Source organism: Amblyomma maculatum, chromosome 4 (assembly GCF_055883805.1).
Source record: "Amblyomma maculatum isolate TAMU_Amacu chromosome 4, ASM5588380v1, whole genome shotgun sequence".
NCBI lineage: Eukaryota > Metazoa > Arthropoda > Arachnida > Ixodida > Ixodidae > Amblyomma > Amblyomma maculatum.
The window spans coordinates 155,236,444-155,249,271 of record NC_139347.1 but is presented as its reverse complement, the minus strand read 5'-3'; the positions used below and the strand labels follow the sequence as shown (position 1 = coordinate 155,249,271).

At 45.8% G+C, this 12,828-nt stretch overlaps 1 protein-coding gene across 3 annotated transcripts in view; it reads left to right on the top strand.

Moving 5' to 3' along the window:
* LOC146193336 (uncharacterized) overlaps nt 1–12,828 on the top strand; it is a 234,037-nt gene that overhangs the window by 199,395 nt on the left and 21,814 nt on the right. For all 3 annotated transcript variants that reach the window (XM_084602678.1, XM_084602677.1, XM_084602679.1), the window contains exon 2: nt 8,924–9,037. In XM_084602678.1, coding sequence (XP_084458804.1) covers nt 8,924–9,037 — 114 coding nt within the window. The remainder of the gene's footprint in view (nt 1–8,923; nt 9,038–12,828) is intronic.

Genomic DNA, 12,828 nt, shown 5'->3' with positions numbered 1-12,828 from the left:
CTGGTTATATTCCGAGCATTTTGCTGTCACCTGGTTTATGGTATAGATATGATCGATAGTAGGGTAAAGTTTCCGAAAACCTGCTTGATCGTTTGCTTGATTACAGCCTAAGGTTGTCCTGATTCTTTTAGCGATTACTTTAGTAAATACCTTATACGTAACAGACAGTAATCTGATTGGTCTGTAATTTTTGATGTCCTTAGCGTCCCCTTATGAATGAGGATAATGGTTGCATCCTTCCATTGGTCTGGTACCGTCGATGACACCAGGCACAGCGGTGGGCAGTTTGTCTAGCACTATTTCCCCCCGTCCTTCAACAAATCTGTGGTTATCTGACCCTCTCCAGCTGATTTCCCCGTTTTCATAGTTACTAATGCTTTCTTGACCTCGTCCTTCGTCACTGGCGGAACGTCTGATCGTTTTTTCCTACCGGCGATCTCAATACGGTCCTGACTACTTTAGCTAGTTAAGAGATCTGTACAGAACTCCTCGGCTACTTTGACTATCTTGTCCATATTCCTGATGACGTTGCCCGCCTTGTCCCTTAGCGCATACATCTGGTTTTTGCCTATGCCCAATTTCTTCTTTACTGCTTTAAGGCTTCCCCCTTTCTTTACAGCATGCTGAATTTTCTCCATGTTATACTTCCTTATATCGGCCACCTTGCGCTTATTATAAATATTATTATTAGTATTATGATATATGTTATATAAATAAATCTAGCAACATCGAATAAATCAATAGAATCAAAATATAAAATGCTGCGGAACACCAGCCTGTAAAATAAATGTAACATAATAGGATACAATACAATAAAAAACACAAAAATAAAAAAATTAGTCATACTATGTCAATTCATCAGAGGGAGTAGCAAAAGTACTAGTTTAAAAAAATGGGGCAACATTCCTTTCACTTGCGTTGAACACGACATGCGATTGCGTTCAGTATTGATTTTCAGTATGGATGATTTAGCAAGAGTTAAAACGTTCATGGAATGCGCTCGACGTTGAAAGGACGATGACGGGCTGGCGGCACTCTTGAGTGTGATAGGATTAAATCTTAATAATGATGGGGATGAAGGTATATTTTGTGAACAAATTGTTCCATGGGAAAGTTTGCGACGCGGGAAGAAGTCAAATCAAGCTCGAGTTTCTGAAGCCGCAACACTAGTGAAAGGCGAGTGATGTAATGTGATGGTTTTATTATTTACTGCGAACGCGTACCTGAAATTTATTCTGTGACCAAGCTCCCAGTTAGGTAGCGTACTATAGATATATAAGTGTGTATGTGTCTGTGTATGTTGGGTGGTACGGGACGAAACGGTGAATTGTTTTGGCTGCGCCGATGGCAGAGCGATGCACATGCGAAACCGACGACATGTGAACACAAGCGCGAGTGGCAAGAGACGAAGCGCATGTGGTGCACGAGCAGAGGAGAGGGGATGTATGATTTGGTTTGGTTTGTGGGGTTTAACGTCTCAAAGCAACTCTGGCTATGAGAGACGCCTTAGCGGAGGACTCCGGAAATTTCGACCACCTGTGGTTCTGTAACGTGCACTGACATCGCACAGCACACTGGTGCCTTGCTTTTTACCTCCGTCGAAGAGCGGCCGCCAGACCGGGATTTGATCCCGCGTCCTTGGGAACAGTAGTCGACCGCCGTAACCACTGCTTCACCCCGCCGGGTGAGAAGGGATGTGTCGGGAAACCGAGCTATTAAGGAAGAAAGAACAAAGAAACGACATTCAAGCGTATAGGTTAGCAGAGGACGAATGTTTGGTCCGTGCTGCTAAAAGGCCTCTCTTGAATAGCCCCAGGAAGATGGAGTGCATCCTATAACATCTACAAAGCAGCAGGATTCGAGCGTATGGGTAGGCAGTTGACGGACGCCGTGTCCATACTGCCACAAAAATTTATATCTCAAGTGCAAAGCGTGCCGGATTAAGCTTTCAGCATGACGGGTCGGCATCGACGGGTGCTGCGCTGGTCTGGGAATTTGTTACGTTCTCGCTGCCAAGTATCTGCGTCTTCCGTCGCAAGTCCACCTGCATCTCCTTTGGGTCCTCTCTGCTCCTGCTTCGACCTGGCTTTTGGTTGGGCATTTTTGAACGCAGCAGCGATTCGACGCAGCTCACCAAACCGCGTCCGCCCTGGCTGCAAGACTTCCCTACTCTTTCCTGGGCATTCCTTATCCGGGGGACGCTTTCATTTATCTTGTAGCGTTGTGAGCGTTTTGTGTGTCAGTTTTTCGTTGTGTGATTTCTTATTGGCGTCCTAACCATAAATTATAAAGACCGTTACATTTTGATTTGTTTCTTTGGGTTGTGACTGGAGAACGCTCAGTCCGATAGCGTCAACTAGACGCCAGCCGTACCCACAGTTCAGTTCAGGCGTTCAGTCGTGTCCGACTCTTCGTGACCCTATGGACCATGTCACGCCACGCTTTCCGGTCTCTCACTATCTTCTTAACATCACATAGCTTCATCTGCAATGCCTCGAGAATGCCATCTAACCATCGCGTTCGCTGCCTACCCCTTCTCCGGCGACCCTCAACCTTTCCCAACATCAAATCTTTCTCCAGAGACTCCTCTCTTCTCATCAGATGACCAAAGTAGCTGAGCTTTAACTTTAGAATTTGACCTTCCAATGAGCAGTCAGGGTTTATGGTCGACAATATCGACTGATTTGATCTTCTGGCAGTCCAAAGAACTCTTAAGAGTCTTCGCCAGCACTACAATTCAAACGCGTCAATCCTTCGGCGGTCAGCCTTTTTCACAGTCCAAATCTCGCATCCATACATCACAACTGGAAAGACCATAGCACGGGTTATACGGATCTTGGTTGGCAGACTAATGTCTCTGCTCTTTACTAGGCGGTCAAGGCTAACCATTGCTCTCTTTCCCAGAAGCAGGCGTCTCCTAATTTCATGGCTGCAGTCTTCTTCCGAGGTAATCTTGGCGCCCAAGAACAGAAAATCTGTCACAGCTTCCACTTCTTGTCCACTGATGCTCAGGACTTGATAGGGCAAGACGCCATGATCTTCGTCTTTTTAATGTTCAGTTTAAGCCCAAACTTCTCACTCTCTTCTTGTACGCGCATCAGAAGTCTCTTGAGTTCCACTTCACTTTCTGCCATTAAAGTGGTATCATCCGCATATCTAAGGCTGTTGATACGTTTTCCAGCAATCTTCACTCCAGCTGAAGACTCGTCCAGACCGGCCTTCCTCATGATGCACTCTGCATATAGGTTAAATAGGCAGGGCGACAGTATGCAGCCTTGCCTCACCCCTTTCTCAATCGGAAACCAATCAGTAAGACCATGCCCAGTTCTGACTGTGGCCTCTTGCCCTTCATAAAGGTTCCTGAGGAGACAGATGAGGTGAATTGGAACTCCCATCTCTTGGAGAGCTTGCCACAATCTGTTGTGATCTACGCAGTCAAACGCTTTCGCATAATCAATAAAGCAGAAGTAAATGGGTTTCTGGAACTCTCTTGCTTTTTCCATGATCCAGCGAAGGTTGGCAATTTGGTCTCTAGTTCCTCTGCCCTTGCGAAACCCAGCTTGCACGTCCGGAAGCTCTCGATCCACATATTGCTGCAGCCTACCTTGCAGGATTTTTAACATCACCTTGCTAGCATGCGAAATAAGCGCGATCGTGCGGTAGTTGGAACAATCTTTGGCACTGCCTTTCTTTGGAATGGGGATGTAAACTGACCTCCTCCAATCCTGTGGCCACTGCAGGGTTGTCCAAATCTTCTGACATAATGTATGCAGTGTGTTAACAGCGTCGTGGTTGAGGTTTTGAAGTAACTCGGCTGGAATACCATCAATTCCGCTAGCTTTGTTCTTAGCAAGGCTGGCTAAGGCCCATTCAACTTCCCTCTTCAGGATGCCCGGCTCGAGATCAGTAATCACAAGCGTCCTATGTTGGGTTTGCACATTCGGGTCCTTCTTGTACAGTTCTGCTGTGTATTCCTGCCACCTCTTCTTTATCTCTGAGGCTTCAGTTAGGTCCTTGCCTCGTTTGTCCTTTATCACGCCCAGCTTAGCACAGAAGCTTCCTTTGATATCTTTGATTGTCTTATACAGAGCTCTTGTGTTCCTTAATTGGCTGTTGTCCTCAACTGCTTGACACTGTATGTTCAGGAAGGCATTCTTATCTCTCCTTGCTATTTTCTGAAAATCCGCATTGAGAACCTTGTATCTTTCTCTTTCCCCCATACCTTTTGCCATCCTCCTTTCCTCAGCTATTTGCAAAGCCTCTTCAGATAACCAGTTTGCTTTGGAACTACCTTAGTAGCAACTTCTTGTATTATATCACGAACATCAGTCCACATCTCTTCGGGCTCTGTCTTCTAGATCTAATTCTTGAAATCGATTCCTCACTTCCACAGCAGATTCTAATGGAATCTGATCCAGATCATACCTGGAAGGCCTTCTAGTTTTCTGCGTTTTCCTCAATCGAAGCTTAATTTTGGCAACAAGAAGCTGATGATCGGTGCCACAATCGGCCCCAGGCCTTGTTTTTACTGCTTGTATAGCGCTTCTCCATCTCTGCCGGCAAATAATATAATCGATCTGTCTCCTGTACAGACCGTGAGGTGAAATCCATGTGTACAGGCGCCTCTTGTGCTGTTGAAAATGAGTATTCGCTATGGTCAGGTTGTTTTCTTGACAGAACTCTACTAGCCTCTGCCCAGCTTCATTTGGCTCACCAAGACCGAACTTGCCTGTAATTCCGGATATTTCTTCACTCCCGACCTCAGCATTCCAGTCTCCTATGAGAAAAACGACGTCTGATGATGGGGTGCGGTCTAAAAGGCATTGTAGGTCCGCATAAAATCTCTCAACGTCAGCTTCTTCAGCAGCAGTGGTCGGTGCATAGACTTGGATAACTGTTATGTTGAAAGTGTGACCTTGGAGCCGTACCCACACGGACGCACATTTAATACACACACACAGCTACTAACACGCAAAGCTAACCAAAACTAACACAACCTACAGAAACTTATGATAGACGCGAAGCTTCACACTGCGAGACAGCGTTCCACTTTCGAGCTTACAGTTCGAAGCGGGCGACGCGTTTTGTGGGTCCAGGCCATGGCGTCGGCATCGAGTTGGCATTCGGCTTGTAATTATATTGTCTTGTTGGCCTCAAAGGACGACCTGCCGTTAAATCGTAGGCTGAAGCAACTTTGGCGTTCGTGGCGGCATTGAGGTGAACCTCCTGGCCGATGCAGGTGGACGGTGGTACGAGTTTTGCAGGTGCCCCCCTGGACGTAGCAGGTGGCTGAGTAGTCGCTCCATCCCCGGAACCGGTTAGAAAACAACACGGAGTCTACGGTGCAGTGCCGTTGAACATGAGGACACCGGTACAGCAGCCGGCGTTGCTCACTCTCAACTAAGGCGTCCCCCACCTCCTGTAGCCTCCACTTCTGTGGCTTCCACACCCTTGCCTCTCCATATCGGGCCTTTTTATAACCTCTGCGTTGATACACGTCAGCCTTATCGTCGTCTTCATCGTCTTCTATTCACCAATCGGCGCTTGCCATGTCACCGACTACTACTTCTTCACATTCTTAATCAATCATTCGTTAGTCCACGTAATGGTTTTCGCCGTCGTCGTCTTTGCTTTCGCAAAAAGCCTCTGTATTTGGCCTCTTACATCACGATAGCCCTCCCTTTTGGCATTTGTGGAAGTTTTCAGTAATTCTTGGCTATATATATATATATATATATATATATATATATATATATATATATATATATATATATATATATATATATATATATATATATATATATGAGGCCTCGCTTTCAGACAATTCCAGCCTCTGCTAAAACACCGGTTTATTCTGGATAAACGAAAAAGGATTAAATAAAAAGAAACTATATCCGGCGCTACTGCGCTGAAGACATGCAGTCGAAACGCGCGACAATGGCACACCAAGGAGAGCAGAATGAGGTTCAGGGTTTTCGGCAAGCAAAACATGCTGCGTCACGAATAGGGAGAGCGATTGGGCCAAAGCGCTAACAGCGGCACAAGAAACATTGCTCCTCGCATGGCAGCAAAACACGCGAATATGCCTAAGCCTTTCCTGCAGGCGCAGCTTCCGTCTTCTCCACGCAGGTCTTCGTACCGTCGTCCGTGCACATTCCGCTGGCCCTGGACAGTCGCTGGCCGCCCCACGCTGGCCTCCTGCCAGGCAAACGCCACCTACTTTCGTTCCCCCTCAGATGAATTCTGCCCCCCCCCCCCCGACTGCCAGCTCGCTCAAGCGCACTCGCGCTGCCCGGGCCAACACCAATACAAACTGGAAAAAGCAAGCGCAGTTTGAAATAATAATAATAATAATAATAATAATATATATATATATATATATATATATATATATATATATATATATATATATATATATACCATGAAGACCTGTGACATTCCCATCTTCCCTCCTGAGCTACTGCGGTGAGGGGGACTGGCGTAGCACACCGAGCACCCCTCCTTCACCCGTGTCGGCGGCCGACTTCGGCAGCGCAGAGGGTGACGACGCTGCGACTTCGGAGAGCGCGTGTGCTGCTACGACTGAGGGAGAACATTGGGAACTCTCAATTAAGAGCTTGGCCCGCTGGCTGTGCCTCGGTGTGTCGTTCTTCCCCGCTACGGAGGTGGCCCGTGCTAGCGGTGTGTCATTTGGCACTTCGAGCAGAACTGCATCGCCGCAATGACCATTTTATCAGGCTTAGCTTGAACTTCTCACCTTCTCCGAGACTTCTATTTGTGGCACAAAAGGCTTACTTTTCTGCTACACGATAGCAATCCTTGAGAGCTCCTCTCAGTACCCAGGTAATAAACAATAAACTGTTGTGTGAAGCGTCTAATACATGTGGCCTCTCTCTGTACGCAGACTCCTTTCCTTAAAGCCGCTTGCTTGTCTCTATACGTCGCTTTAATTAGACCAAATTCTTCGTTTCTGATTTTTCAGAGAGATGGAATGGCTATAACGTATCCTGAAACAACATATCGGCCAACATGTCAATCAGAGACAGGTGCTAGCTACTTGGTCCAATGTTTACTGACCTCGTGACAGAAAAAGCCCCCGTGCAAAACAAACTGACGACTCTGGCAGTGCGCCTGACAGCTAAGCATTGTTTTAAATAAGATGTAAAGTTACCGTCGTTTTAATACCCCACAGTTAAGACACACAGGTCATTTGCGGGCTTAGTGATGCACTGCGGTTGGTAATATTGTTACCGTGAAATTAGCTGTGCTTGGCTCGTTTGAAAAAGATAACTGCTCACGGGCACGTGCATACAATATTCCTCGCCCGCTATCCCGAATGTGCCTACATATGCAACCTGTTAAACTTTTGAAAGTACTCCGTCGGCGAGCAAGCTAGTCTGCGTAAATGAGCGGCAATTAGTCGACTAACCACCCATTCGAAGCTCATGCGGCTTTCACAGCTGTTCAGTAATCAGAGCGTAGACCTGGAATCCAGCTCAAACCTGGACGCGCTGAAATTTCACCACAAGGTTGCTTCAATAGGACCGCTTATTGGTTCGAGCTTTAAAGTGCCGTGGAGGCTGTCGGTGATTACGAGAAGCTGAGTGCAGATGGTGCAATAACGGACAGTGATGACACGCGGTGCACGTGTATTGTTAATGCCTAGTTCATTGCCGTAATTTTTCGGTGCCTCACGACTTCTCTAGAAATCATTGGATGCATAGAGCGAATTTAAATTTCATCAATTTCATTTCATAAATTGCATCAGAATCTTCGAAACATAAATTGCGAAGGTGAGAATGGGGTTGGGTTATTTAACGTAATTATTCATAACTACGAGCATTAGAAAAATGAACCGCAAGCATATGTGTCAAATATTTTTACCTTGCTATCAAACTGTGCTTTATTCAAAGATATACATTTTTTACCCGAAAATAATAATCACTCAATCTTATTTCGGTCAACAGCTTATATTTTGGGAGATGTACTATGGAAAAATGTAGAATAGTTAATGCAGATATGCCCTTACATTTCCAAGGCCTACATTTCCAAGCTGTAGCTCGTATAAATGGCGTTATGTGCAATTGCTGCAACCTGCCAATTTCACACATTATTGGCATAATATATCTTTCAACGGCAACGTTTATGTTTTTTATTTTTGAGAGAACAAGATGAGGGGGAGGGGGGGGGGGGGCTGGTAACGATCTATTACTATATAAAATTAAATAAAATTATAGCCTTGCCACGGGCTATAAAGGGTTGGAATGGTCTTCCCGAACGCATCGCTAACATATCTGACCCACTAAAATTAAAAAAACGAATTGAGTACCTTTTTGCAGTCAGAATAACTTTTTTATATTGCGTTCACTGTGTGCAGGTTGATTTCGTCCAATGCCGCTAACTATTGTATAATGTTATGATCCTCGGTTTATTACTTCCCATGCATGCTCTAATACTTATTTGCAGTTCCAGTCCTGTATTACTGTTAACTTTTGTATTTTAAACTATGTACCATTGTTTCTTTTGATACACTGTAACCCCTCCCCCTCACACAATGTTCCATGTTTGGAACCTGTGAGGTATTTGTATAAATAAATAAATAATCTTAGCAAGGCCGCTAATTCTCAATACTTTTTGTACGCAATTTCAATGAAGAAACCAACCATCTGCGATATCAAATTCACTTCCGCCTGACATCATAAACCATTGGCCTCCGGGCCATGCTTTCGCTCTCATTGTGGGTGGGAGAGGATGTAGGCATGCTCCTCTCTGAGGCCGCCCACCGAGAAAAGGTCAGATGCCGCGGTGTTCACTGGCGCCTCCACTCGGCCATCACGGGCCCGAATATAAAGCGCCTGTCGCTGTGGGCTCATGGCGAGCTGTGCTCTCACAGCGGCACTTCGCCGCGACCTTTTGTGTGCAGAAATCTGACGAGCCGACCGAGCGACCTGATGGCAAGCAGCAAGCTGACCTTCCTCGTGGTGCTGTGCGCAGTGGTTCTGCTGCCGGCGATTGTTCATTGCAGATCCATGTTCAAGTGAGTGGCATGAAAATGATTGCCAGGGACTGTACGTTGGGATTCGCTGATTTAAACTTTGAGTCGTGTCCCCGAGCATCAAAATGAGATGAAAAAATAGTGACGTCGAAGTTAAAAATGTCATGATTTTGAAACCAATACTCTAACAATTGTAGCTGGTCAGTCATATTTTGCTTATTTCGTTTTACTACTGCCCCCCCCCCCCCCACCGTGAGAATAAGCACAATGAATTGCTTTTGGGGATAATTCATATTCGAAGTGAGTCTGTCATGATAAAATACTCAGTGCAAAACAACAAGAATTGCAGCGTAAAACAAAGAGGAGGATGCGCAAAAGACCATAAATACAGCTTTAATATTTTTAAAACGAGGTGCAGCGGTGGCGTAGCGGTAGAACATCCGCCTCGCATGCATGAGGACCGGGGCTCAAATCCCGGTGCCGCGCAATTCTCCACCGGATGACAAAAAAAAAAAAAATCCGCGTGTCGATGGAATTGCATATACAGGTTTGGGGTGCGACCTGATGCCGGTGAACACCTCTGGCAACGCACTCCCTCACCAGAACAGGAGTTGGCCACCCTGGTGCAGTAATTGGCCACAACCTCCTATGATAAGCTCCATAAAACCCCGGCCCTCAGTCACCAGCGGCTGCGGAACAACTGACCACGGCGGCGGTCAGACCTGTGGCGCAGCAGGGGGTGCTAAGAAAGCCTGACTCCGCTGGACAGGCAGCCATTGGAAACTGACCCTGGCAACGTTTAATGCTAGAACCCTAGCTAGTGAAGCTAGTTTAGCAGTGCTGTTAGAGGAACTAGAGGGCATGAAATGGGATGTCATAGGGCTTAGTGAGGTTAGGAGGCCGAATGAGGCATATACTGTACTGAAGGATGGGCATGTACTGTGTTATCGAGGTTTACCAGAGAGGCGACAACTAGGAGTAGGTTTCCTTGTCAATAAGTATATAGCGGGTAATATAGATGAATTCTATAGTATTAATGAGAGGGTTGCAGGCATCGTAATTAGGCTTAATAAGCGGTATAAACTGAAGGTTGTACAGGCCTATGCACCTACATGTAGTTATGATGACCAGGCAGTTGAAAGCTTCTATGAAGGTGTAGAATCGGCAATGCGAAAAGTAAAGACGCAGTATACTGTACTAATGGGGGACTTCAATGCCAAGGTAGGGAAAAAACAGGCAGGAGGCAAGGCAGTAGGTGACTATGGCATTGGTTCTAGGAATAGCAGGGGGGAGTTACTAGTTGAGTTTGCAGAGCGCAATAACTTACGAATCATGAATACCTTCTTCAGCAAACGGAAGAACCGAAAATGGACATGGAAAAGTCCTAACGGAGAGACTAAAAATGAAATCGACTTCATAATGTGTTCAACCCCCGCCATTGTGCAGGATGTAGAGGTAATCGGGAAAGTTCGATGTAGTGACCACAGGATGGTGAGGTCCCGAATTAGCCTAAATCTGAAGAAGGAACGCAATAGATTAGTAAGAAAGAAACCCATCAACGAATTAGCGGTGAGGGGGAGGGCAGAAGAGTTCAGGATCTCGCTACAGAATAGGTATTCAGCTCTAACTGAGGATGGCGACATTACCCTAGAGGCAAGGAACAATAATTTCAGAGATATCATTACTGAGTGCGCGGTAGAAGTAGGCGGTAGGATAGTTAGAGAGGATACCGGTAAGCTGTCTAAGGAGACGAAAGATTTGATTAAGAAACGGCAGAGTATGAAAGCTTCAAATCCAACAGACCAGATCGAATTGGCCGAGATATCAAAGCTAATCAATAAGCGCAAGGTGGCCGATATAAGGAAGTATAACATGGAGAAAATTGAGCATGCTGTAAAGAACGGGGGAAGCCTTAAAGCGGTAAAGAAGAAATTGGGCATAGGCAAAAACCAGATGTATGCGATAAGGGACAAGGCGGGCAACGTCATCACTAATATGGACAAGATAGTCAAAGTAGCCGAGGAGTTCTATACAGATCTCTACAGTAGCCAAAGTAGTCAGGACCGTAATGAGATTGGCGGTAGGGAAAAACAATCAGACGTTCCACCAGTGACGAAGGACGAGGTCAAGAAAGCACTAGAAACTATGAAAAGGGGGAAATCAGCTGGAGAGGATCAGATAACTACAGATTTGCTGAAGGACGGGGGGGATATCGTGCTAGAAAAACTGGCCACCCTGTATACGCAGTGCCTGGTGTCATCGACGGTACCGGAAGCATGGAAGAATGCAAACATTATCCTCATTCACAAGAAAGGGGACTCTAAGGACCTTAAAAATTACAGACCAATCAGCTTACTGTCTGTTACGTATAAGGTATTTACTAAGGTAATCGCTAATAGAATCAGGACAACCTTAGACTGCAATCAAGCAAAGGATCAAGCAGGGTTTCGGAAACGGTACTCTACTATCGATCATATCCATACCATCAATCAGGTGATAGAAAAATGCGCGGAATATAACCAGCCCTTATACATAGCATTCATTGATTACAAAAAAGCATTTGACTCAGTTGAAACCTCGGCGGTGATGCAGGCATTGCGAAATCAGGGGTAGACGAGCCGTACGTGAAAGTGCTGGAAGATATATATAGTGGCTGCACAGCAACCATAGTTCTGCATAAAGAAAGTAACAAAATTCCCATAAAGAAAGGTGTTAGGCAAGGAGACACAATCTCCCCAGTACTATTCACAGCTTGTTTAGAGGAAGTATTCAGAGACTTGGAATGGGAGCAGTTAGGGATAAGGCTAGATGGAGAATACCTCAGTAATCTGCGATTTGCTGATGACATTGCCTTGCTAAGCAACTCGGGAGATGAACTGCAAATAATGATTGATGACCTAGACAGGAAAAGTAGAAAGGTAGGCTTGAAAATCAATATGCAGAAGACTAAGGTAATGTTCAACAGCCCCGGGAAGGAACAGGAGTTTACATTAGGTAGCGAAATACTGGAAGTAGTAGGCGAATATATCTACTTAGGACAGGTAGTAACCGCAGATCCGGACCATGAAAAGGAAATAACAAGAAGAATAAGATTGGGATGGAGCGCATTTGGCAAGCACTCGCAGATTATGACTAGCAGCTTACCGGTATCGCTCAAGAGGAAAGTATACAACAGTTGCATCTTGCCTGTACTCACCTATGGGGCTGAAACGTGGAGGCTAACCAAGAGAGTTCTACTTAAGTTGAGGACAACCCAGAGGGCTATGGAACGAAAAATGGTAGGGGTAACATTAAAGGGCCTGTCACACTAGCACGACATGACGCCGATTTGGTCTGCCAACAGCGCGTCTTCCTGATGTCTGCGTCTATGTCACACTGCGCCGACGGAAACAGTCGGCCGACAGTCGGTGTCGGCGGCGCGTCGCTCGCAAGACGGCTGTCGGCCGACGGTCGCCCAACTCCTATGTCACACTAGCCAGACAACGTGGGAAACCTCCCCACCGACCAGGCCCACTCATTCTCACTCTCTTCTCGTGTCATTATACGTTCATTTTCTTAATCCTTTTATTTTTTTTTTACAATGCGAAATTCTCCTTTTTGTATAGCTACTCCCTATTTTATTTTTCATGGTTTATTCTCGTAACTACTTAAGGAACGCTTAATTTTAATTCCATTTCATATATTCGACCATACCAAAACATGCGCCTCAACAGTCGTGATTATGGGCCGAGACTGAATAGTGCCCTGTAATTTACGGCTCTGGTTGCCGGATCAGAACGACGTCAGTGTTTGAAAAACAAAAGCTGTCCACGGCGAATAAGAGACAGTGTATA